This window comes from Perognathus longimembris, chromosome 7 (genome assembly GCF_023159225.1).
Source record: "Perognathus longimembris pacificus isolate PPM17 chromosome 7, ASM2315922v1, whole genome shotgun sequence".
Lineage (NCBI taxonomy): Eukaryota > Metazoa > Chordata > Mammalia > Rodentia > Heteromyidae > Perognathus > Perognathus longimembris.
In genome coordinates this window covers 46318466-46345963 of record NC_063167.1, presented here as the reverse complement: position 1 = coordinate 46345963, position 27498 = coordinate 46318466, and the positions used below count along the sequence as shown (strand labels likewise).

Here is a 27498-nt window from a genome sequence, read left to right as displayed (position 1 = left end):
GCAGTTATTATTCTGAAAAGATGGAGGGACTATTTCTTTCCCTCTAGACTTGTGTATTTAAAGATATATTTTATTTCAGGGAGCTAAGGTTTTAACCCTTGGCAGTGAATGATGAATAGCATATGTTTAGATATTTACTCAAAAACATTTGGAGAATCTTCCTATTAGGAAAATAAATGAAGAAGCAACTGTCAGTGGAAAAAAAGCATTCAGGCATTTCCTACCAAGTAAGGACCATACTAAGCAACCTGGGGGATTGACATGCAAACTACGTTTCCTTTGGGAAATTGCCTACCAAAAACATAAAAAAGAAAAAGCAACACAGAGGTGTTAGGTAAGAGCAGGAAGGAGGAGGAAATGAATTTATTCTAAAAGAATCAGGGTGGGCTCCATGAACCTTTCAGTAGGATAGGATAGTGGGGGATGGAGTTTGTCCTCAGTGGTGGGAAGAGCTTGGGCTGAGATATGGACACTATAGGAATGGGTACTATTAGTGATTTGGACCAGGAAGGGAGAGGCAACAGCAAAAATAATATGCCTGGAAAAGAAGCTGAACAGTGGGGGGCTAGACAACAGGCCACAAGAAGCCCAGGGGCTAGGACAGAAGTTTGAGTTTGCTGCAGCTTCTCAGGATGGGACACACTGCAAAATCTCAAGGTGTTCTAGAAGATATTTCCAGATATATAAAGACCAAAAAAAGTTAACTGATTTTAAATATATGAATCAGTTCAGGCAAAATTTCTATAAATATGGTTTAAGTTTTGTTGGTGAGGCATGATGAATTAAAGATAATTGAAGGGATTGACTCTTAGTTCTTGGTGATGGACCACAATCAAGGGAATAAAAAAAGAGTGAAAAGAGTGAAGGGGCTGGGGATATGGCCTAGTGGCAAGAGTGCTTGCCTCCTATACATGGGGCCCTGGGTTCAATTCCCCAGCACCACATATACAGAAAATGGCCAGAAGTGGCGCTGTGGCTCAAGTGGCAGAGTGCTAGCCTTGAGCACAAAGAAGCCAGGGACAGTGCTCAGGCCCTGAGTCCAAGCCCCAGGACTGGCCAAAAAAAAAAAAAAAAAAAAAAAAAGAGAGAGAGTGAAATTACCAGAATAGTCCTAGAGTCCTGGGAAAAGGACTGCTGGATCTGCTGGCTGAACTAACACTAATAGCAGACAGGAAAAATTTTTTTTAAGGAAAAAGGAAAGATAAAAGGCAGTTTGAATCATTGGGATTATTCATTTGCAACTGAGTACTTATTTTATGGTGCTGTGACTCATTATGTCATTGGATGACATAACGTTCCTATGAGCAAAGAACTCCTGCAATAACCAACTAAGTGAGATCTGATGCTGTTTCTATAGAACATATCCAGCAAATGCCATGGCCTTGACTCCAGGTATATTCTGGGCCTTATATCTTGTGCCTGAGAGAGGAGGAAGATGAAGAGTGGCCCTGTGGAAATTGAAGTTATAGGCCTGACAGTGAGAGATCTTTGCTGTAAAATTGATTACATGTTCTATACGATTCAAAGTCTAAAAGTGATCCTGACTGGATCCAACAGGTCCTTCTACTGTGGTTGGTGTAGTATTGCTACTGATTGCTTTTGGGAAAAGCTCTTCGTAAAGTATAGGGAGGTCTCAGCTAGGTTTACTCACATCCCCTGAGAAGCAACAAGTCTGTCATTGATCCCAGGAGACATTTATACCACAAGGGTACAGTAGTTGTTATGAAACTAAGGTTCTGGGGTTAATTGACTTGCCTTGATTCTCAAAACTGCTTAGAAACAGGGTCAGGGTGAAAATGACCAGACTGAACATTAGAAAAGAGTCCTTACTTTTGAACATGTAGCGTACACTAGGTAGTTAATGACATGTTTTGCCATTAGCTCACTGAGCCCTTGCAACAAATACTACATTGACTTCATTTTTGTTTCTCAGCAAGACTGTTCTTAGCCTCCCAGCTGATGTTGCTGGGGTCAGGTCCTGGCCCAGGTCTGTCAGATCCGATTGCTTTTTAGCCTCCTAAGTTAGCTACTTATTTCCTATTGGGACCGAGTTATTTTTATGTCCTATTAGGAAGATGAGTTCCTCAACTAATTTTTAAGTTGTAAAATACATAATAAAGGAAAACATTCTAATACTCACATATCTTTCCCAATCAATTTCTGCATAAAATCCATTTGGTGCCCCATTGCTTTTCTTCTGTAATAAATTTGAAAATAAACTTAGAAGAGAACATATAAATGAAAAGAAAATCCCAAAGGAATAATAAAACCATTTAATTGTTATCCATATTTAGTAAGAGCTATTAAAATCCAGTATTAGGACAAATTAACAGAACCTATCATGAAATCACATTGGTATAACTGAATAGTAAATTTAGCAGCTGAAACACTGCATACAAGAGCATTCTTACACACTTATTTCATGGAAGACTGTAGGATATATAGGCATAGGGATATTAACAACTAGGAATTCAAATTTTACTCAACTAGGGAAGAATTAGCAACACTTACATTATAATTTAATCCTCTATACCTCAGGGAACAAAGCCAGAAACATTTTGACTTGCATATACAATTAGTTCCAACAGATTCAATGGGTATCACACAAGTCATTAAATAATCTCTTAACACTGATTCAATTTTTTCTAACCACCTTTTTGATAAAATAGAAAGGAAGTCAGCTTGAGGTTAGTTCATTCTGCTCCTAGTCATTAAAAATAATGTTAACATTCTTTCTGATTTTTTCTTATCTATTTTAAAATAGAACTTTGGAATTTATGATGACTTTTCCTTAACCATCTATCTACACCTATATGGGCACACATCAATGCTCATACTTGTCTATTGGTTATCTTAATAATTGTACCTTTAGTCCCTAGTATAATCATGGCCATAGCTGAGCAAGGATGTGGCACCACCAAAATAAAAATTGCTAAGATTCTCTACTTTTTTGTTAGCAGAACATGAGAACACAAATTAGATTGGTACAGAGGGTCCATCCAAAGACATTCTTAAACTTAGCACACACAGAGCATGGATGTCACTGAGCTGTAGCAGACCTTAGCATAACACATATATGGTGATGCATTAGACTTGAGAACAGGACTACTAAATTTGCAATCATAAATGAAAGTCACTTGACCTACAATGAAGGAGGTTAACAAGCCATTGAAAAATAGGTGTAGAGTAAGCTTTTGAGGTATGCATAGAGATCACTAGAAAACCCAGCATGACTACTTAGCATAAATACACATTTACTGAATGTTGACTGGGCCTTCTAAGAACTGGTGGTAGTTTAGAAGCATGAGGAATGCTTAAGAAATAGCTAATCTGTTGAGGCCCTATCTATATAGCAGAACTTAAAAATAACACAAGTGTTATGCAGTCACAAGCTGTACTCAGGAACACAGGGCCTGTCTATCTGCCTCTTTGTTCAGTTCTTGACAAGGATTATTTGTAATCAGATAATATCCAGTCTTCACGTAGGATTGTCTTTATTGAATTAAATCCTCACCAGTCTTCTTTTTTAGTTTTTTTCAAACAGGTCTTCGAAACCTAACTCTACAAATGCACACTCATATTTAAGAAGCTACTAAATAATCCATTTAATAATGTAAACCATAAAAATTCTTCTGGAAATTCCCATTATTTTTGCTATACATGTTCCTTATTTTCCTTTTTCTAAAACCCAATCTACTGTTACATTACCTCAGTGCAAAATTCTCCAAACCCTTCTTAAGAAAGTGTATATGATAATAAAGATCAATGTAAAATTTAGTTTCTAATAGATAGTCAAATGAATTAAATAGATTCCTAAGAAATAAATTTATGTTTTTCTGACTAGTATAATATTGTTATCAATGTCTTTTAGTTTTAAAATAATCCCTTAGTACAAATGACAGCTGACTAAAATAAAATAGATTAGGTTAATTATTGAATTCAAATATTTAAAAGTTTGGTGATTTGCTTCTATGATAAGATCATTGCCATTATTAAAGCCCTTCAAAACCAAGACAATCTATATATGAATACATACATGTGTATATGCATATATGTTAGTATTTGATCTATTTGGTGAGCACATATCCAATGTAGATATAAAGTGATTTGTGAATATCTAGATTTAGACTAACTGAAATAGTCCCTGTTTCCATGGAAATCAATGTAACATTGATATAAAGGAAGAGTACAAATTTATAAAACATTTCTCATACAACAGAAACATCTTAAAAACAAATACCAAATCCAAATAACAATATTATACATTGCTTTAGGCAGATACACACATAAATACATGCACTTGGCTTGATTAGAGGAATTGGCAATATGGTCTCATTCATTCCATTGTACTCTCACAGATATCTTTGGTTTTACAAGTGAAAATTAAGTTTAAAAAAGGCCAGTTTCTAGCTATTATTGTTCCGATTAAACTCCAAGATAAAAGTTCTTGCTGTTTCCACACTGATCAAGGTGCAGCTCCTAGTAATGGTGGTAAGAGAGATTAACTGTGCTGATTTTTTTTTTTGGCCAGGAAGTTCTGTGGCTTGGACTCAGGGCCTGAGCACTGTCCCTGGCTTCTTTTTGCTCAAGGCTAGCACTCTGCCACTTGAGTCACAGCGCCACTTCTGGCCATTTTCTATATATGTGGTGCTGGGGAATTGAACCCAGAGCCTTATGTGTATGGGGCAAGCACTCTTGCCACTAGGCCATATCCCCAGCCCCAAACTGTGCTGATTTTCAAATGGAAAACTTTGAAGAAGCATCACAAAAGAATATGTTAAGTGGGCATGCATAACTTTGCTAGGCCAGATTGTGAAAATAGTATCATTTACGTATTTTTTTACTTCTTCTTTTGCTAAATTTTCTAAACTTCTCTATCTAGCATAAGTAATTTGAGTATATTACTATTATTTAAAGATAATTGAAGCTCATGGGTATGTTAATATTGTTTTAATAGGTATTTTACTTTGATTAGATTTATCATTATTTCTCAGTAAATATGATGGGCTAAATCAATAAATATAGGAACAATAATGTTCAGTTAAACTTTGATCCAACTTCTCAGTTTCCATTGTCAGCGTCTCTTTTTGGGAGGTCAGCTCATGGCTACATGGTGATTCTTAGGTGAGAAGTGTTAAATATACCTGATGTTCTGCCTAAAGTATTATCTTTACCCACCAAAGCTGACTTCAATCACTTTGAAAACAATCTTATAGAGCAGCATTGTCTACTAGAACTGACTATGAGGATGTCAATGCTTGATCTATGTGCTTGGCCATATTGAGATCACTGGATATGAGTGACTGAATACTTAAAATGTGGCAAGTGTGACAAAGGAGCTGACTTTAATTACATAGCCACATGTGACTATCTACGTGGACAACACAGCCACAGTTATTGCATAGTATAGTCTAGGACCCGCATGCTTTGACTCTACATTCTTGGGTGAAGAATATTGGTCCCCACAGGGGAGGGTCCTGCCCAAATTCTGATACTATTTAGCTACTGCTTATCTTATCCTTACAAATGATAGTGCTCAATTAGCACGGTGATGTTTACAGTATGGCCAAAGGCCTTCTTGATAGATAGCAGATTCTTTGAAAAGTTTGAATCTAAGACAAAAGAAGTCTGAATATTTTATGCCTGATCATTCTTTAAGACATATTTGAATGGTAACATATAAAGTTGATAGTGATTTAAAATTGGTCTCAGAAAGCCAGAGATAATGTGGAGATACATAACAAAAAATCTCCTTAAGTGTATTAAATAAAAGCTATGGTTTCTCCAAATTTGTCTTCGTTTTTACTCACTGTTTCTACAACCCTTGGAAATTTTTAAACTAAAATCTGTTTCCTTACCGAAACTTTTTTTCCTCCTTCACGCGCACACTCTGCTTTGTAATTGTAGGGTGGTTCATGTGGGCTGGGCTGCTGGAATTGATTGTTTTCATGTAGAAAAAAGTTGTTAAAGGATCTGGTTGTTCTTCAAGACACATATAAAGAATCACATGGAGTCAGCAAACATACCATAGAAGAAACAATTTCTAGGCCAAATTGTAGGGCCTACCAATCTTGGCAGGGTTGCTTAGGCAAAGAGTTGACTTTGGGGCCCATAATGAGGCTCTATTCAGCAGGCCAGTTTGGCTAGGCCAGGAAAGGAAAGAAGGGAAATGTGCCCCAAGGCAATTGGGATTTTGTGGATCTATTTCTCTTTCAGACATCACTGAGTTTACAAATAGAGAACAGACACCAAGACACACAAGAAGCGACTGAGTAAAAAACAGTTGTTATTTCTAATGTAAGTATGAAAGATTGGTTTAGTTCGTCTTTGTATCTGCCATCCAAGACTTCCTAAGGATTATCAATACATATAGCACACAGAGCTGACAGTTCCAAATCCTGTGCACTTTTCTGCTTGTCTATTCAGGGAAAAAAAGAAAAAGAAAAGATTTCCTTACAGCCAAGGGCTGTGACCTAGATAGCCCAGTGTATTTGTGGAGGAAAATTGGAGCTACTCAGGAAAATGTAAAATGTACTCTGAGTAAATTAGAGTTTATCTCTGAGTCAGAACACATAGTCATACACAGCTGCCTGAGTTCTCGACACTGGGACAAGAAGCTGTGGGCACAGTCACAGCAATGGGTACATTCAGCCAGTGGGCAGCAAGGCAAAGCCCAACTTCATACATGCAGCCCTGACCCATCTTGTAGAGATAGATGAAAAGCACTAACACTAGTCATTGGCTCCATCACATTCAGAGAACTGAAAACGAAATAAGCAGCCTTTGTGTTTACCAACTAGCTGGGTACAATGCCACCTGCATTTTATGGAACTACTTTAGTGAAACTATCAACTTTAACTTCTGTCACTCCAAAGGCAACCATATAGAAAATCTCTCAGCCACATAAAAGTAGACAAGAGTCTATAGACAGGAAAAAAAAAGAGTCTATAGATGGGAGGTCGTAAAGAAATCAGTTTGAGTTGAAAATCAGGTTGAGATTTCTAAGCATTAAAGACAAACAGAAATTTAAATCCAGCTGGACAGTACTGGTTTTCAAATGTTGTTGATCAAGTTTTAGGGGGAAGAGTTGAACCTTTTCTTCAAAGGGCAAAAATAGTAGCTGGCCAATAATTTCCGATTACTAGCAATGTGTATATGTTTTGAAAAAATGTGTTTATTCTAAATAATTATTTATAATTTTGAGAAAATGTGTTTATTCATTCTGAATGTCATCTTTTTCACTAAAAGCCTATTGTTTCCAGAGAAACTGAAATTAAACAATCCCTCTTTCTTCATAATTGTGGTTAGGGATATTTATGATATTTTAAATTAGGTAGCAGAGAGGGTACAACTGTTAACAACTAGCTTTGAAGGAGGATGAGGGGAAGGAGGGCGCCGGGAACGAGCATGAAATCTGATGTAGGGAAAGTAAGTCCTCACACTGCCTGCTATATCCCTTAATACAGCCCATGTTCAAGATCATCTGCTCTACGTCAGAAGCTGTATCAAGTGCTGAGGTGCATATTCTACTAACTTTAAACTGGTGTCTCCCCGAAGAAGAGCAGAGTGAAGTGAGGTAGCAATGGTGTTGTAGAGATAATGAGCATGGGGGCAAGTGTTGGAGAAAGAAAATGACAAGACTTGAGAGTGCTACAGTGAGAGAAGCAAGAAATCACAATCAACCCCGGAGCAGCAGGATAGAAAGCTGAGTAGCTAACAGAGCAGTCTTGCAAAGGTGAGAGTAGAGAGAACAAGAGGGCTCAGGCAGGGGACCAGAAGCAGAGAGGACACAGAAGAGAGTACCTGAGACAGAGTTAAGGAGAGGGCTCTGAGCCAGAAGCAAGAGGTGAGGAGAAGCTGAGTCTTCTGGGTCTTTTTTTTCCCCTGCTGAATAGAGCCTTGATTATAGTGTTACCCAAATGTCCGATCAATTTCAGTCTATTTTCTTAACATTTCATAGCAAGAACTACATGAATGCAAAAGGCACCCCAAAACTAAGGACCTTGAGTCAAGTGCAGGAGAAAAAATTCTACTGTTGTTGAAATTAGCACCCCAATTTAGTATAACATTATAAAGGGTGATTTTTCAAAAAAATATTTTTAACCACTGGATTTATTTTAATTCCCATTTCAGCCCAGTGAGCCTAATGTGAGTCCATCTTTTATTTCCATAGCAGCTGTTCTTTTGAACCTCTGAATAGGCATCTGATTTAGATTTTGAAGGAAGACATTTTAGAAGCTAGAATGAATCCCATAAGCACAACTGGGATAAATCTAAGCTAGTGTACCACAGATTTCTTAAACAAAAAAACAAAAAAAGAACAACAACAAGAAATCTGGTGGCTAGCAAATAGTCAGAGTTCCTGTTAAATAGAAACCCACTGGACACATTTTCTTCCTCCAGGCTGTAAATTCAGTCATAAGTGGTTTTATGACCATTCCCTAATTTTGAATTTAATATAGAAAGTGGATCTGTAGCCCAGATACTCAAGGGGAAAAGCTTTTTTCCCCCAGTTTTATTGGATCCCTTCCTCTTTATGACTCTGTGTCGTCTGTTGGAGAATACCATGCTCACATAATGAGCTTTTATATCATTAAGTTGGAAATGAAATAACTGTTGAAGGTAGCAACCCCGGAATGAACTGTCTGGCTTTTGACCCATCATCTCTATGACTAGTTAACTTGCCTGCCCCCCCCCCCCCCCAGGGCAGGGTTTTAGGTAAATGCAATAAATAAATATAACTTGACCAAGACCACATTTATGTCCCATGCAATTACTAGAAAAAAATTATAACAGTGAGAGGTCTGAAAAGTCATCCAAGCAGAAAAAAGAAATTTAAACATAGAATATATTGAAGTGCAAACCCTTACTAGAAATGATTATTAAAATACTTACAATTCCATCTCGATCTGGTGAACCTCTGTAATAAAAAAGAAATTGATATCTATTAAGAAAATGAAACATTCTTGCAGTACAGACTAAAGACTGGCAATAAGAATCATTAACCAGTTAGGTGAGATGATGCATGCCTGTAATCCCAGTGCTCAGGAACTAAAGCTGGAAGATTGAGAGTTCAAAACCAGCTTAGGCTATATTGCCAAGCCCCCGTCTCATAGAACTAACTGAATAAACAAAGTCAGTATCCATTGCATTCATCTTCCCTTTTTTTCCCACTGGCTAAGGAAAATGAAATAAAAACAAGTGATTGAATAATATTTGATTGTGGGGTATGTGAATGTGTGGGAGTGATATTCTCATTAAGGATGAAGTTGAGAAAACACAAGTTAGGATGAGGTACCTTGGTCCATTTCAAGAGGAGAGTTAATTCATTAAAAACTAGCTCCATCACCAACCCAGATGCCCCTCCATAGATGAATGGATCAGGAAAATGTGGTACATTTACACAATGGAATTTTATGCCTCTATCAGAAAGAATGACATTGTTCCATTTGTAAGGAAATGGAAGGACTTGGAAAAAGTTATACTAAGTGAAGTGAGCCAGACCCAAAGAAACATGGACTCTATGGCCTCCCTTATTGGGAATAATTAGTACAGGTTTAGGCAAGCCATAGCAGAGCATCACAAGGCCCAATAGCTATACCCTTAGAAACACATAAGATGATGCTAGGTGAAATGAACTCCATGTTATGGAAACAAGTGATATATCACAGTTGTAACTACTTTCAACGTCCTATGTGTATGTGTAGTTTCTATTATTGATGATGTTTTGTATCACCTTCCTATGTTTGTACCTACACTATCTCTGTAATCTTATCTGAGTATATTGGAAACCGTGTTTACTGGTATTGGAAGTAGGAAATTCAAAGGGAATACCAAATTCGAGAGACACAGGGTAAAAAAAGAGAAATAACTACAAAAGCAATACTTGCAAAACTGTTTGGTGTAAGTGAACTGAACACCTGGGGGGGGGAGGGAAAGGGGGGGAGGGAGGGGGGCATGAGGGACAAGGCAACAAACAGTACAAGAAATGTATCCAATGCCCAACGTATGATACTGTAACCTCTCTGTATGTCAGTTTGATAATAAAAATTTGAGAAAAAAAAAAAAAAAACTAGCTCCATCTTTGTGGCTCCATTTAAAACTATTCCAAGACATAGAAATGATTTGTTCTTCCATATCTTTCCCCTTGTGAGTGGTCCAGAAATGTCCTTTGTCCAGAATTTATTTTGAGAATCCCTACTTTTTTCATATTGCTATATTTACATCTCCAATTAAAATGGGAGAGGAGTGGGAGGGCACTATTTTGTGAAATGGCTCCCTCTAATGGCCAAAATCCAGGCAGTGATTCTATGGAAGCACTATGCTCTGGTGGTACTATCTGTGGTAGTTCTAGGCTGTAGTGGTTAGGGGCAAGGGCTTTAGAGTAAGATCAGCCTCAAGTTCCAGTCTCCACCAATTTATGGTTCTGTGACCTTGAACCTGTTACCTAACCACTCATAGGCAGTTGAAGTAAGATGATGTATATAATGAACTTACAGTAGTTACTAACACTAAGTATAAAAGTGTGAGCTTGTTGTATCTTTATTTGTTTCCCATGATTTCTCTTCACTAGGAACACAAAATTTCCCACTTGCAACCACACTGGGTTTGTAGAACAAGGTAGGGGAGTTGTTTTATCTTGTTTCTGAGGGAAACTGGATAGGACAAAGAGAAGAAGGGAGAAGCAATAGGGTGGAAACTGTTACTTGGTAACTTATACTTTTAATTCATCTTGTAAGGAGCTTAAAATGTCATTGTATTATTAACAGGGAACCAGAACTATGCTTAAATCAGAACTATGCTTAAACAGGGACCTGGACTGTCTTACTTACTTCTGTGATTTGGATGGGGTTTGTCCTTTGGAATTGGGACCAAGTAAGGAAATTAATTGTTTCATAGGGTGTTGCCAAAGGGGGAAGAGGGAAAGAGATAGAGGGGAGAGCAGAGGAGAGAGAGAGAGAGAGAGAGAGAGAGAGAGAGAGAGAGAGAGAGACAGAGACAGAGACAGAGACAGAGACAGAGACAGAGACAGAGAGACAGAGACAGAGACAGAGAGACAGAGAGAGACAGAGACAGAGAGAGACAGAGACAGAGAGACAGAGAGAGACAGAGACAGAGAGAGGCAGAGACAGAGTGACAGACAGCTAGACAGACAGAGAAACAGACAGAGAGACAGAGAGAAATGAGATCATAGTATGATATCTGCTTTCCAAGGCGAGCTGTCTCCTCCACTTTTGAGCCCTTCCTTGATTGCATGCATCCTTTGCACATAGCAAATTCGACAAAGATGTAGGTGAATCCAGGTGATCCAGGAACTACATAGGAACTAGAAGCAGAGAGGACTATGATAGTGAGACAAAGGGATCTAACAAAAGTCTTGGAATGTTTGGACATGCCCTAGCAATTGGAAATTAAGTGGCCCTGAAGGAATTCTATCTAAAATAGAACAAGAAGAATTTCTTCTGCCACATTTATAACTCACTGACTAAATATTGAGTACTTACAATGAATGGGCACTTGATCAGAACCAGAGGATAAAACAATAAAAAAAAAGCCATGCTCTTTGTATGAGGATGGCAATTCATCCAGTGAGTTGTTATGGCATAGTAAGGCCAGGCTATGAGGAAAGCATAGAACACATATGCCAAGCCATACTAATCTAAGCCAACTAGTATATTTGTCTACTGAAAAAAACAAAAAGGAGTGTGTCTAACTGGTTGCAATCCCTGGTAAAGGAGAGGTGATTTATCAACTTTTAGATAGGACACACTCAGAGGCACTGCTACTCTAAGGATGCTGCAATAGATATAGAGAAGAGAAGGTGGTATAGGTTAGCTTGGCTCTGGTTTTGCCCAGTATTAGTCCCGGGAATAAGACATATCAGCAGTGGCTCTGAATGGGAGGTTAGTTGAACTCATGCCTTTTGTAGCTATAAAGATGATATTTAAAAATATTTACCAGAAGCCGGCATCAGTGGCTCACATCTACAATCCTAGATACTCAGGAGGCTGAGATCTGAGGATTGTGGTTTGAAGCTAGCCTGGGCAGAAAAGTCCCCGTGAGACTCTTATGCCTACATAACCACTCAAAAACTAGAAGCAGTACTGTGGCTCAAGTGGTAGAGCACTAGCATTGAGCACAAAGAAGCTCAGGGACAGCACCCAGGCTCTTTGTTCAAGCCCCACAAACTGACCAAAAAATATATTAACCAGAACAATTGTACTGTACCTAGCAGAATTGGAATCTCCTATATCAAGCCTTTGTTTTATCAGCTAATGGCTGGTGTTTACCTGCTCAGAAGCAGCAAGCATGGTGGGTGACTAAGAATACTAGCTTTAGTTTTAGATTACCTGGTTCCGATTGGTGCAGATTTCTTAGCTTCAGAAGTGCATGCAAGTTATTTCACCCACTGTGTCTCTATTTCCCTGTCTCTAGTACAGACATATCAATAACATATCCCCAGAGAGCCACTAGAGAATCCCAATAAGTTAATAAGAAAGCCTAGAATAGTGCCTAGGATACAGTGTGTATTAAACATAAGCTAGATAATAATTATTATTCTATAATCTGATTTCGCTTAGGGAGTGGAGAGATTGCAGCAGCCTTCAAAAGTTGGGTTGTATTCTAAATTTATTACATAATAACATCCGGTAAAGTTTCATATGTTATAAAAATGGCTTTATTTTTTTACTTCTTTTTTAAAGCTAATCATCTATCATGGACTCTAGTTTTTGAAGCTTCAGTTATTACTTGCAATGACTGCCATTTTTTTTGATTCTCCCATTTGGATTATAATCTTGCCCATTCTTGCCTTTCCTTTGGTTTGGTAAATGCACAGGAACCAGGATGATTGGTTCTCAGCCTTATTTTCTACATGGCCTTCTGCAAATGATTCAACTTTGGGCAGTGATTTCTTATTTCTCAAACTGAGATGTTAGTACCAACCTTATTGAATTATTGTTAGGATGAGAAAGGATCTCAGTGCAACAAAATATCCTGCACAGATCCTGCCACTTAGCACAGGCTCTCTCCCTTCCTCTTTCTGTCAGCCTCTGTAATGCTGATCAAATCAGGAAGCTCTGGTCCTTACCCAACTCTCTATCTTAGGAGGTTCAATCAGTAGCTGGCCACTATGCTAGCAGGTTGCTTAGCAACCCTGAGCCAGCTGCAATGGCCCTGAAAACAGTTTGCAGCAACAAGGTCTCAATGATTGCAGGCTAACATAGGCATTAATTAAAGCTGAAGGGACAGCAAATTGCCAGAGTATTTACTAACCCCGTTGTATTTATGACTCCATTTCCAATCAATGATATATGATCCAATTAGATAGCAGGGGTTCATAAAAAACAACAAAACAACAACAAAGGCTTCTATATTAGAAAAAAAAAAAGCTTGTCCTTGACTATCACAACTAGTGGAACCAATTAAGAGCCAATTTGCTATTCCCAAAATAATTTGGATACCCTGATGATCAAAAATTGAGGTGAGATGATTACAAACCAATGTATCCTTGAAGGGTCTCACAGATATGCTGGGCCATCTACTCAAAGCCATAAGGAACAACTTCTTTTCATAGCTTTTGAAATGGTGCTGGAAGAACTGGGCTTTGGGCTTTGGCCACATGTAAATGAGCTCAGCTTGTCCAGGACAGGTTGTTTACACTCTTCCCTCCACCCCCCAAGGTCATTGATTTGTCTTCCTAGCTTTTCCAGACTGCAGAAATGTTGACTGCAGGTCCAGTCTATGGAACACTTGGTTTGGCTTCAGTACTGCTGTTCTGCACCAGTGTCCCACACAGCACGCTGGAGGTGGTATCAGATGTGGTTGACAGACGGCCTCATCAGTGTTTGGCCTTTGAGGAAAACTGAACTTCATCTAGTGTAAATTTCTATTTTTACAAGTGAGAACCTGAGACCCAGTGGAAGAATGTGCAATTTGTACTCTGATGGAGTTACTGGCAGAGCTGAGACAAGAGCCTAGGAGTTCCACCACCAGCGAAGGAACCACAGCCTATGTTGATGTAGAGAAAATAAAAATAAGTATATTTAGAAACAATACAAATTATATAATTCTCGGGAAAATATTCCCAACTTAATCATTCAGAGAAAAAAAAAATCTCAGGGGTTCCATAAATGTTTCTAGTGAACAGTAACTAGAAGAAAAATAACAAGGAAAAGATAAGAACAAGAGCATGAGGATTTTGTAACAAAATTAAAAAATAACTTCCCAAATCCTTTATGTTCTCTGATGTAAAAACTTTCGTGCTTTTGCCTTTGATGCTCCCCTTGTATGAAATCATGTCCTTATCTTCTTGTAGGCCAAACACAAGGCTCTTCTGTCCTAAAGCACCCATCAAAAGTGAGCTTTCTTACCTTAACATTCCTTGGAAATTCTAGTTTAATCTCTCATAAAGAACTTGTTTCAACAACAGCTGTCATTTATGGAGCATTTTGTAATTACTAAATATTACACTGGGCCTTTCAAATATGTTATCTCATTTAGTTGTATAAAAGTTAAAAAATTGTAGTAGATATTTTAGACCATGAATTATACATTCATGGAGGGAATGCCTTCCTTAAAATGCACAGAATGGGAAGCAGAAGATAAGAATAAATATGGCCTATTTTCACTTTTACTCATGCAGACACAAGTTTAATTTTCCTATTTTTTAGTATTCTTTTAGGGATTGTGGATACCTGAGTGTTTTAATAGATTCTCTGCTCCCCCCACCCCCATCCCGCTTTTTTTTTTCTTTTGGTATATGTATGCTGGTACTGGGACTTAAACTTGGGGCTTGGTAGCTGTTCTTTACCTTTTTTCCTCAAGGCTGGAGCTCTACCACTTGAGCCACAGCTCTACTTCCAGCTTTTAAGTTGGTTAATTGGAGATGATAATCTTAAAGACTTTCCTGCCCAGGCTGGCTTTGAACTATGATCCTCAAAAATCAGCCTCCTGTGTAGTTAAGATTATAGGCATGAGCCACCAGAACTCAGCTGGACTCCATTCTTATTTTTCCCCCCATTATTTTTTAAAATTTATTAATTTATTTTTTATTGTCAAAGTAATGTACAGAGGGGGTTACAATTGCATATTTAAGGCAGTGAGTACATTTCTTTTCAAACTTTTTACTTCCTTCATTTTTCTCCCACCTGTACCCCTCCCTAGATCCCTCCCCATTCTCCCCTAAGATGTACAGTTGATTTACAACATATTGTCTTGTAAATGATGCTGTTGCATTGGTTTGCCTTTTACCCTTGTCTCTCCATTTTTGGTGTTCCCCTTCCCTAGTTCCAATAAACATACATAAAATACCCAGTGTACCAAAGTCAGTTACAGTGACAAGAAGGGTAAAGACATGGAGGAAGAAAGACAAAAGAAAAAGGCATAATTTCATAGGGTACATTGGAAATAACAACATCAAAGATAAACCACTTATTTCCAAATCTTATAGTTCATTTCACTTAGGATCATCTTATATGATCGTGTATACATTGCTATTGAGCTATTGTACTCCTCTGCTAGGACTATCCTTGACAAGTACTAATTGTTTCCAGTGAGTGAAATCTTAGAGTTTATGTTTCTTTGGTTCTGGCTTACTTCACTTAGTATGTGGTACATATACACAATGGAATTCTGTGCATCTGTTAGAAGGAATGACTTAGCTCCATTCATGAAGAAATGGAAAGACTTGGACTCCATTCTTTTTTTTTTTTTTTTTTTTTTTTTTGGCCAGTCCTGGGCCTTGGACTCAGGGCCTGAGCACTGTCCCTGGCTTCTTCCCGCTCAAGGCTAGCACTCTGCCACTTGAGCCACAGCGCCGCTTCTGGCCGTTTTCCGTATATGTGGTGCTGGAGAATCGAACCTAGGGCCTCGTGTATCCGAGGCAGGCACTCTTGCCACTAGGCTATATCCCCAGCCTGGACTCCATTCTTATAGACAAAAATTCCATCTCAGATTTGCATTTCTACCTGTTCACAACCAGTTCTACTGACTAGCAGTTCTCTTTGTAAACTGATCTTGGGCTGGAATCTCAAGTTCCTGGCTAGCTGACTTCATGTATTAGTTACCTACCTGACTCAAAAAGATACTTGAGAATTTGTGACAGATATAAATACTTCTGAAGGAGAGTTTAAGATGATCAAATAAGTAGAATGAAATTGTTATGTTTTGACATTAATTGTTTATACTCATACTCATATTTGTTCTGGCATTTGTTTCTTACTCACAGCCAATATCCTATCATTCCTGCAAACTCTACTGGTTGATTTTGTTTGTACAAAACATTTGAATGAAACAGTTGAATTCTGTTTGTACAAACTCTTGGAATCTCAAGCAAGAACTTTGCTGTGCTGTTTGGTATATATTTCTGGTTTGGGCCAGGGCCAGTTTACCTCTACAGGTGTTTAGTTGTTGCTTTGGTCTAGATACTAGAGGCAACATTAGAAAATAAATGCTTTTATCATTTATGCCCCATTCCCCACCAAAAAAACAATTGCAATCACATCTTCTGCTTTTCAAGACCACTGAGAAGTATGGATATCATTTATTTAAAAATGATGAAAAACTGAAGAAATTATTAAAAATCTTCACCTTTTAGCATAAATCTAAAGTACTTATGAGAAGTAAATATAGTTTATCCAGAAATGGGGTAGCACAGAAAAAAAAACAACTTGCTATTCAAAGAGACTCAGTGACAATCTTAGTGACTGTGACAACAGAATTTCTTAGGCAAAGTGAGGAGATAAACTCTTCAAGTACATACGTAGAATCAGTGTCCTTTTCTTTCTTCCGTATTCCAAAGGCCTTCCTTGTACGTTTTTTCAGTCCTGCAGGAAAACATAGCAAAGGGTCAAAGAAATATATCAACAGTAAAAGTGAGCATATTTTTAAAGTTACAGCACAGCCATTCAGCCAGCATATTCAAAAAGCAATACATGTTTCTTTGATCACATGTCTATCTGTGTACATGTATGCACATGAATATGATTCATCATTAAAATTTCCATCATATGTTTATCAAGGATTTGGCACTGTCAATTCTTAGTAATAAGAAACATAAAGATGCATGGGTCTACAGAAGACTTGAAGCTTTTCTTAGACTACTATTATTCATCAGTCATATTGAGGCTATGCCAAGAAACTGAATCACAGATTTAGAATAGCTCTTTCTAGAGTGGATGTATTCTGGAGACTGGGATAATAGCAAGGCACGGATAATGCAAACTTCGTACCAAGAGAACCATACTGGCTTGACACACCTCTGTGTCCTATTTTCCCATCTCTATCTTCAGCTCCATGGCTCTACTGGATTATTAACCATTCTCTGAACATACCCCAATGGTGACATTTCACTGTCCCTTCTTTGCATGGTCTTTGCCTCTTGATGAAATACACTGCTTATTTTGTCAGTGATTATACTTTTAATTCATCCTTTAAGCTCCAGGTCACATGCTATAAAAACCTTGTAAGGCTCTCTCAACCCTACTGGCATAAGACTGACAATTTCAGGCTCCTTCCATCACACTATTGCTTTTGTATGTATAATATATCACTTGCACCACTCATTACTTACTACTTACTTACTTACTTCTCCCAATAGACTGTGGGTCTTTCTGAGGCAGATGTCAGGGCCCCCGTATTTCTATTTCCTTGACATCTCCTACCTAACCAGACAATATGTGTACATTTAAAATATCTCCCCCAAAGCATGGCTCATGCAGCAGTGGAGGAAAGTACTTTCATCCTGACAAACCAAGCCCAGCACTGGGTCTTCCTTTCTTAGCCCTCAAAGACTCTGTCTGTACTTCCCATCACACTCACATTTCATTGGTACTTGTTGGCTATGTTGACAAGTGCTATTCAAGTAGACTAAACGCCTATGTATTTAGAACTTTGGACTTGCTGCAGGCTGGTTTTGTTGCAGAAATGTTTCCCTGAGAAAGTTAGAGCTAGAAAAGTCACTGATATTTCAGGATTTGTTTGGCACTGCCAGGTGAAACAAAGGGAAGAAGACTGCCAGAATCAGTGATTCCCTGAAACCTTCTTCCAAAACATGTGAGTCAGCCTGAAGCGCACAGATCAGCTGAGTCACTCATTATCTGCCTCTTAGGATGCTGCTCAGATATAATCACCGAAATGTCTCTGCAAAGTGAAGTTTTCATTTTAATAGTCATTCCATTTAAGACATTTAGGTTTTCAAAATGTCAATGTTTGTTTTTTTTTCATCCCCACAAACAAATCTCCTCCTACATAAAGTTATTTTCTATTATTCTTCACATGGTAAGTTTATAGGAAAACTTACATTTAAAGCTGTCTATTATAGTTGGGAACAGTTTATGCCCCTTCATTTTTTATTTTGTTTGCTGGAAACTTTCTTCTTTCCCACATCCAGTTATCTTATTCCCTTGTGAGACAAATAACAGTTATATAACCATCATTTCCTTCCTACAGTTTTACTTGGGTTTCAAGTACCCTAATAGGTTTCTTCATGCTTTCAGTTTAGATTTAGATTCACAATGAATGTTTTGTTGAGTATCACTCCTAGTGACTTTAGGATCACAAAATGCATACCATTATTATTTTATACTTTCAAATTCTTTTTTTTTCCTGCAACACAACTTCTAATAACATGTCCTACAAAATAGAAATATAAATACAAGGCCCAGCATTTCTTGGATTAAATTAGTAACAGAATAGGGCAATAATACATTTTCATAGACAATGTCCTGTTTTTGACTACCATTTCTGGGCACAGCCAATATGAACTAGGTCATAAATGCCACCATTTGTGTATTTTTTTTTACAAAAATGCATTAAATTGGGAGTTAGGAGACACAGAGTCTATTTCCAGCATTATTTCTCAGCCCTTAATACATGTCACATTCTTTTTTTTTGTTTCAGTCAGTCTATAATAAATCAACCAATAAGAGATGAAAGAATTTTCACACTCTCATAAAATGCTATTCCAATCTGTAGCTTTAGTTTTTCTGAAAGTCATGTTACCAAGACACGGAATATATTTATACATGGAATTAAATAAGAATATACTGAAGATGTAAAACATTGAGATAAAAAGAACCAAATTGTTGAATAAGTAAAAGCATTCACAAAATCCCCCTTCCATGAAAAGTGGAAAGATTTGAGAAACTTAGGAAAGTATATGAAAATCTGAGAGATTAATGCAAATAAACTTATGAAATGTAAGATATCCAGATCTTAACATATTTGAAAGATCCAAGAAAAATCAATCACACCAACTGTGTTAAAAGTGAAGGGAATTGGGCACTGGTAGCTCACACTTGTCATCCTAGCTAGTCAGGAGGCTAATTAAGATTTGAGGGTCAAGGTTCAAAGCCATCCTGGACAGGATAGTCCAAGAGACTCTTATCTACAATCAACCCTCAAAAAAAGGGGGCCGGGGGGAACGGTAGAGTGCTAGCTTTGAGCAAAAAACCTCAGGGTCAGCAACCAGGCCTTGTGTTCAATCCCCAGAACCAACACACACACACACACACACACACACACACACACACACACACACAGTGAAGGGAAAGGTGTGACTATGTCTTTTGAGGGTTTATTAAAATACTTGAACAAATATCTTCAGAAGAGAGAAATGATAATCAAGAATATGACTAGAATAACAAGCTTAAGGCATATATCCAGTAATCTGATAAGCTTAAAACATACTCTATCCAATGATTTTCCATTTCTGACTCCCTTAACTCCATGAAGATTTTTGAAGTCATTTTCTGCAGTAGAACTGTTTTGGATAGCCTGCATAAATTGTTCTTTTTTTTTTTGCCAGTCCTGGGCCTTGGACTCAGGGCCTGAGCACTGTCCCTGGCTTCTTCCCGCTCAAGGCTAGCACTCTGCCACTTGAGCCACAGCGCCGCTTCTGGCCGTTTTCTGTATATGTGGTGCTGGGGAATCGAACCTAGGGCCTCCTGTATCCGAGGCAGGCACTCTTGCCACTAGGCTATATCCCCAGCCCATAAATTGTTCTTTACACCAACTATTTTGTTTTCTTATTTCTTTCTTTAAAAGCAGTGTGTGTGTGTGTGTGTGTGTGTGTGTGTGTGTGTGTGTGTGTGTACCAACATGTGGCTTGAACTCAGACCTTGTTCTCATCTTCGGCTTTTCACTCAAGGTTGGCACTCTACTACTTGAATTACACTTCCACTTTCAGTTTCTTGTTGGTTAATTGAAGATAAGTGTCTTACAGATTTGCCTGTTTGGACCTGCTTTGAATTGTGATCCTCAGATCCTCAGATCCTCAGATCTCAGCCTCCTGACTTCCCAGTAGTAATAAACACCAGCACTTGGCTAGATTTCTTTAAAAACATTAAAGTTCTATTTAGATGTAATCAAAGAAATCAAGATATACCCAATCATATTTACAAAGTAGTATGATTATTTTGTAAATAAATACAAAATAATGCACATTATTTGGCAAATGAAATTCTCCTAATAATAAAATAGTTCTTTATGAACAAATGTGGTTTATTTACACTGTAGAAAAATTTTCAGCCATTAAAAATAAATATTTACATGTAGCAAGCTTCAACAGTTGCTACAACATAAGTAATATGAAAAATGTAAAAAGCCAAACTCAGGAAGTTACATATTGTACATTCATTTGCATTCTGGTAAATTCATTGACATAGAAAGCAGGTTAGATATTGGAAGGAACTGGGTGGAGGAGAAATGAGAAGTGACAGCATAAGAAGTCCAGGGCTTCCTTTTTTGGTTGTCCAAAACTCCAGATGTAGAGAGTGATATGATTGATTGTGTGATGCTGAAAATACACTAGATGTCAAGTTTTAAGCTCTAAAATGGCCCAGATGAAAAGTTGTATGAGAAGTGAACTATATCTCAATTAAAAAGAAGTAGAATAGTTCAAGGCAGGTTAGTTTGTGATGAGGTGGGTTGGGGGGAGGAAGATGAGCTTTAAAAAGAAAGCAAAAACAATGTTCGTTGCTAGTGACTCATGTTTGTAATCCTCGCCACACAGGAGGCTGAACCTGAGAATTATGATTCAAAGCCAGACCAGGTTGGAAAGTCTGTGAGACTCTTATCTCCAGTTAGCTACCAAAAAAGCTGGATGGAAGGGAGTGGAGGGAAAAAACAACAACGCTGGAGAGTGATACTCACTAGACACTATGTTGGAAATGAACTATATAACTTGGGGCAAGGAGGTGGAAGGGGAAAAGATAAACTGGGAGAAAATGAGGGATGGGGTGACACCATTCAAAAAGAAATGTACTAATATCCTGACTTATGTAACTGTAACCTCTCTGTACCTTTACAATAAAATTTAAATTAATAAAATCTGGAAGTGGAGATGTGGCTTAAGTGGTAGAAGACCAGCCTTGAGTCAAAAAGCTTATCAAGAGTGCAAAACACTGAGTTTATACTCCAGTACTGGCAGTGAGTTGGGGGGAGGTGAGGTTTTCAAAACCTTTTATTATTAGCATGTATTTATTGTACCAAGTATTTCCATGCATGTGTACAATGCACTTTGATCAAACCCACCCCTTTTATTATTCTTTCTTTTACCCTTTATGTTTTCCAATGTTTAATAGGTTTCATTATTATTTTTTGTCCTGGGGCTTGAGCTCAGGGTCTGAGACCTGGGTTACTGTACTTACTTTTGCTGAAGGTAAGCACTCTACCGCTTAGGGAACAGTTCTACATCCAGATTTTGTGTGTGTGTGTGTGTGTGTGTGTGTGTGTGTGTGTGTGTGTGTGTGTAACTGGAGATAAGAGACTCAAACTTTTCTGGGCTAGCTTTGAGCTGCAGTCCTCAGCCCCCTGAGTAGCTAGGATTACAGGTGTGAACCATAGGCACCTGGCTCATTATTCCATTGCTTCATAAGCAAAAACATCTTTTGCATTTGAAACAAAAGTTCTCTCTTTTTCCCCCCTTGAAGCTTCTATAAACTAATTATAAAATCCCCAAACACAAAATATGCACCTCAGAACTTCTTGGATTTAGGAATGTATAAACCTGCAGGGAAAGAAGAAAAAGCACAGGAGGAAAAAAAAAGTCACTTTCCTCCATTTTGTTTTCTCCTGAGGACAACTGTGAGTGATTCATTAATTGTGACTCTGACACACCTTTTTCCCTACTAAATACAGAGTTATTTAGAATGAAGTTCTAAAAACAAAACAAAAAAGAACCGAGGGAGAATGTACTTAGTTTATTTTGTGTTTCCTATTTTATTTAGTTATTTTTTTACATCACACGTGGACTATTTTTACTTTTTCATGGTAAAAGCTGGTTTTGTAGATAGTCAGGCTGAGGTAACTCTGCTGGAGCTGAGTCCCAAAAAGATGTCTATTGTGGTAGCGTCCTGTAGGGCAAATGTTGACCTCTACCTGCATAGAATGTGTGGCTGGCCTGACCACAGATGTCCTGCTACCTAGAGGTCTATATGAAGGGTCCGACCAATCACACCCTTCTCTCTTCTCGTCTTAAACTCCTACCATTCAACTTATAGCTGATAAGACAACGAGGAAGAGGTGCCAAATGTAGAAGGGTCACTGCCTCAGCATCTTGGCAGCAATCTGTTTATCATGGACCTATCTTAAAGAAGCTGGGAATGGAACAGGTGCGGGGCAAATAGAGCTAAGCAACAAAGCAATTAAAAAAGCCCTGTTTTACTACTGGAAGTGGGTGGAGGTAGGTGGTGAGCATGTGTGAGCAGACTGTGTCTAACTGTTGGGAGAAAGAGAGCTCTTTGGAGTGCATTGCTTTTTGTTGATTGTGTCTGCTTTGAAGTCTTGATTACACATTGCCTTTTTTGATCATTCTTTATTGTGCTGTTAGCCACCCTCTTCTCCCTCAAACTGACTTTAAGATTGTTGAAGCCAGGTGCTCATGTGCCATGCTTATAATTTTAGCTAATTGGGAGATGCCGAGTGGGAGGTTTGCTGTTCCATGGCAGCCTGGGAAAAAAGTTGGTGAGACCCCATGCCAATCAACAGTTGGTCATAGTGGTATAGACTGGTTACTTCAGCTATTCAGAAGGCTGAGATTAGGCCAGGCACTGGTGGCTCATACCTATAATTCTAGCTGTTCAGGAGGCTGAGATCACAGTTCAAAGCCAACCCAGGCAAGAAAATCTGTGAGACTCTTATCTCCAATTAACCACCAGAAAACCGGGAGTGGTGCTGACGCTCAATGTAGTAGAGCAGTAGCCTTGAGTAAAAGAGCTCAGGGACAGTGCCCAGTCCTGAGTTCAAGCCCCACAGCAGACAAAAACAAAATAAAGGCTGAGATGGGGAGGATTATGGATTAGGCTAGTGCAGGCAGAAAAAAATAATCATGAAAGTTGGGCAGTGGCCTACATTTGTAATCCTAGCTATTCAGAAGGGCTGAAACTAGAAGTGCTGAAACTAGGATAGGGGTTTGAAGTCAACACTGGCAGAAAAGTCTGTGAGATGCCCATTCTAAATAATGACATACCTAGACTAGAACTCAAGTAGGAGAGTAATCAGCCACGAGCAAGAAAGTCAAGTGGGAATATGAGGTTCTGAGTTCAAGACCTGCTACTGGCACTCACACAATTTCATGAGATTCATTCTTAGTAGAAGAAACTCGGCATGGTGGTGTATGCATGTAATTTAAACTATGGCATGCAGTATAAATAGGAGGATTGTAGTCCAATGAAAAGTGTTAATGACATGGCTCAAATGGGAAAGTACCTTCCTAGCAAATGCAGACCCTGAGGTCAAACGCCATTAATAAATGCCTGCCACAAAAATTGTTTGAAAGTTACCAGTTTGGAAAATCATACTTTTGGCATGCATTTGTTCCCCCCTCTCCCATTCTCCTCGTACTATGCATTAGTATAGAGATTGACAAGGGATGACTAGAAACAAAGCTATTCTCAACATGCCCCAGAGCCCTGGAGAAGAGGAGCTGTGAGAAGAGCCAGGTTGGCAATGACAGTTGCTTAGGGTCAGTATGAAGAAGGCAGCTGTAGAAGAATGTAATCCATCCCCTTATGGATTTGCCTCAGAAACATGAACATTCTTAATACCCCAAACACAAAAAAAACAAAAAGGCAGCAGAGAAGGGAGCAGAAGGCATGATCATTGTTGGAATTCAAAGATATGGGTTCAGATCCCAACATAACTACTTGAGGGCTTCATCTAAGACAGTTTTGTTCTACCTTCCATATACAATTCAACCTCCCCACTGAATGTGAGGTTTGGAGAGACAGCCTAGGTTCTTCTCTCAGTAAGCACTAGGAGCCAGAGGAAGGCAGCTCGTGTTTACCAAGTACTTTGTGTGTGCCAGGCACTGTGCCAAGCACTTTACACAGACGGATCCTATCAACAATCCCAGAAGGTATTACTAATCCTGTATTTTCTGGATTATGAAACATTCTGAAAGTGAGTTAGTTCTCTCCAAAGTCACTAAACAAACAAGTACAAAGACCATGATTTTAAGCCAAAACCTTGTTATAACTTCCCACAGAACAGTCACAATGATTATTACTGCAGAATCAACAGCCAGGCCTCATCCACTGTGAATATCATCAAGGCTTGTTGAACACAATAAAAGGGAAGCCACTCAGTATTTGAAAACTAGTGACTTTTCCTGATGCTTGCAATGCATTCCACTGATGCTCAGGTTTTTATTTTTATTTTGTTAATTTATTTTATTGTCAAGGTGATGTACAGAGGGGTTAAAGTTATATACCTAAGACAGTGAGTACATTTCTTGTCAAACTTGTTACCTCCTCCCTCATTTTTCTCTCACTTCCCCTCCATCCCCCCAAGTTGTACAGTTAATTTCCAACATACTGTCTTGTGAGTATAACTGTTACATTGGTTGTCCCTTTGTCCTTTGTCTCACCATTTTGATGTTCCCCTTCCCTTCCTAATTCAGATAAATGTATATACAATACTCAGAGTACCAAAATCAAATACAATGACAACAGAGGATAAACCATAGGAAAGAAACATAAAAGAAAAAAGAAATAATTTCACATAGAACATAAATACTTATTTGTAGAATTATTAGGGAAGAAGAAGGAATCCTAAGTTATTGGGGATGGATCAATCTGAATGCACAGGCTGGTGAGCAGAGACTCGGGCCAGTGTGTGCTGTGACCTCATTACATTTTTAAGTGGAGAAGGTTCATAATGACACAATGAAAAACTCAATTCAGCCCAAACACATCATAAAAATAAGCAGATACAATTTACTGAGTCCTTTATAATACTTCAGGACATTTGTCAGGATTTTCTTTTCCCTGGCACAACACATTATAAGGTGAGAGTTTATGTTTATCTAATATTGATTGTACACCAGTCAGTGAGAAGTAGCTGGTGGTAGCCACATAGGCAGTATCCAGATTCTTCTCTGCTACACTCTAGAATCCAGACTCCTCATGGCTTGGAATGTCTTCTGTTTGGTCATCACAACTCCATTTGTCCTCTTTTGTCCTGAGGGCCTAGAGGCTGTTCTTGAGCTTTTTGCTCAAGGTTAGTGCTCTACTACTTGAGCCACAACTCTACTTGTGGCTTCTTGATAGTCTATTAAAGATATGAGTCTCATGAACTTTTCTGCCTGGGCTTGTTTTTCAGATCTCAGCCTCCTAAGTAGCTAGGATTATATAGGCAGGAGCTACCAATAGTTGCCTGAAATATGTGATTTTTATAAATGGAAAAACGTCTGCTTTTAAGGTTAACTGGGCTGCACCTTCCTCCCTCCCTCCTCCCTCCCTCCTCCCTCCTCCCTCCCTCCTCCCTCCCTCCTTCCCTCCCTCCCTCCCTCCCTTCCTCGCTCTCTCCCTCCCTCCCTCCCTCTTTCCTTCGCACTCTCTCCCTCCTTCCCTCCCTTCTTCCTTCCTCTTTCCTCCTTTCCTTTCTTCTTCATTTGTTCATTTGCTATTGTGCTGATACTGGGGTTTATCCTCAGGGCCTGGTGCTCTTGCTTGGCCTTTTTGCTCAAGACTACTTTACCACTCAAGCCACAGCTCTACTTCCAGCTTTTTGTGATTAGAGATAATAGTATCATAGATTTTGTCCTGGATGGCTTTGAACCTTAATTCTCTGTTCTTAGCCTCCTTAGCCCATTTCTTAAAGACAAACATTGTATTTTACATGTTGCAATCTCTGTGTGCTCTGTGAGCATAAGGAGACCTGGTCAGTGTTTGCTAAATGGATTATTTCTGTAATAAATGTAAATTTTCAACTTGAGTCTTCATCAACAGAGAGGGTTAGTCAAAGGTGAATCACATGTAATGGAATTACTCATTTTCTGCATGAACCCAGGCCAAAATATTTGGTCTCAGTAATAGAAAACAGGCACATTTAATTGCACTAGGCACAGTGCCGCATATTGACAGCAACTCCAGGCTGGCAGTATCTATTCATTATGGCAGCCACTGGTTTGCTGTTAGGCTTGATGAAGGTGCTTTACATATCAGCTTTTCCCTCTAGGTTTTAAATACAGGTACTATAATCCACTGCAGATTCTTTGTTGTGAGATCTTACAAAGATGTTAAGACTGGGTAAGATGGAGGACAGTCCCCTGAGTTTTATGATATATATGATTTTCAGTGCTTAGATTACTGCTTAGGATTTGAGGTATTTATTAAAAGTGAATATAAAGAAATGGGGAAAATTGAGCTCAGTACCTATCAGTACTTGGCTCATGGTAGTCAGTTAACTAAAGGTTTATTGGCTGAATGGTTGCATTAGCTCAAAAATGAATAGTTCAGAATTGGTGGTCATGTGCTCTTTGATCTGAATATTTTGGTGACTTTAAAGAAATGCAGATGAGGGCTGGGGATATAGCCTAGTGGCAAGAGTGCCTGCCTCGGATACATGAGGCCCTAGGTTCCATTCCCCAGCACCACATATACAGAAAACGGCCAGAAGCGGCGCTGTGGCTCAAGTGGCAGAGTGCTAGCCTTGAGCGGGAAGAAGCCAGGGACAGTGCTCAGGCCCTGAGTGCAAGGCCCAGGACTGGCCAAAAAAAAAAAAAAAGAAATGCAGATGACCTTTGTAATTATGTAGCACAAAAATGCTTTAAGAGCTCGTCATTCTGAGCTGAGCCTGCTGGGAAAATCTTAGTGACATACTACAATGGCAGTGGACTGCAAAAAAATTGATATGGATGGCATCTTCAAGGTTAAATTTGGTTTATGGATATTCATGTGAAAATATTGAGATGAAGATCTGGAAAACCAAGAAATATTAACTTTTTTTTTTTTTTTGCCAGTCTTGGGGCTTGAACTCAGGCCCTGAGCACTGTCCCTGCTTTTTTTATTCTCAAGGCCAGCACTGCCACTTGAGCCACAGGGCCACTTGTGGCCGTTTTCTATATATGTGGTGCTGAACCCAGGGCTTCATGTATATGAGGCAAGCGCTCTTGACACTAGGCCATATTCCCATCAAGAAATATTAACTTGTAGGGGCTAAAAATGGCTTTTTCACAAAATAAATATTTGACCTTTTGATGAAATAGAAGAATAT

At 38.7% G+C, this 27498-nt stretch overlaps 1 protein-coding gene across 19 annotated transcripts in view; it reads right to left on the bottom strand.

Moving 5' to 3' along the window:
- Sgip1 (SH3GL interacting endocytic adaptor 1) overlaps window positions 1–27498 on the bottom strand; it is a 180586-nt gene that overhangs the window by 77780 nt on the left and 75308 nt on the right. For 10 of the 19 annotated variants that reach the window (XM_048351505.1, XM_048351504.1, XM_048351509.1 and 7 more), the window contains 4 exons: window positions 16763–16826; window positions 8896–8920; window positions 5859–5930; window positions 2141–2197 (listed from right to left, as the gene is read on the bottom strand). In XM_048351505.1, coding sequence (XP_048207462.1) covers window positions 2141–2197; window positions 5859–5930; window positions 8896–8920; window positions 16763–16826 — 218 coding nt within the window. Of the gene's footprint in view, window positions 1–2140; window positions 2198–5858; window positions 5931–8895; window positions 8921–16728; window positions 16829–27498 lie in introns of those variants that run through there. The other 9 variants (XM_048351510.1, XM_048351522.1, XM_048351519.1 and 6 more) reach the window with 4 other exon arrangements.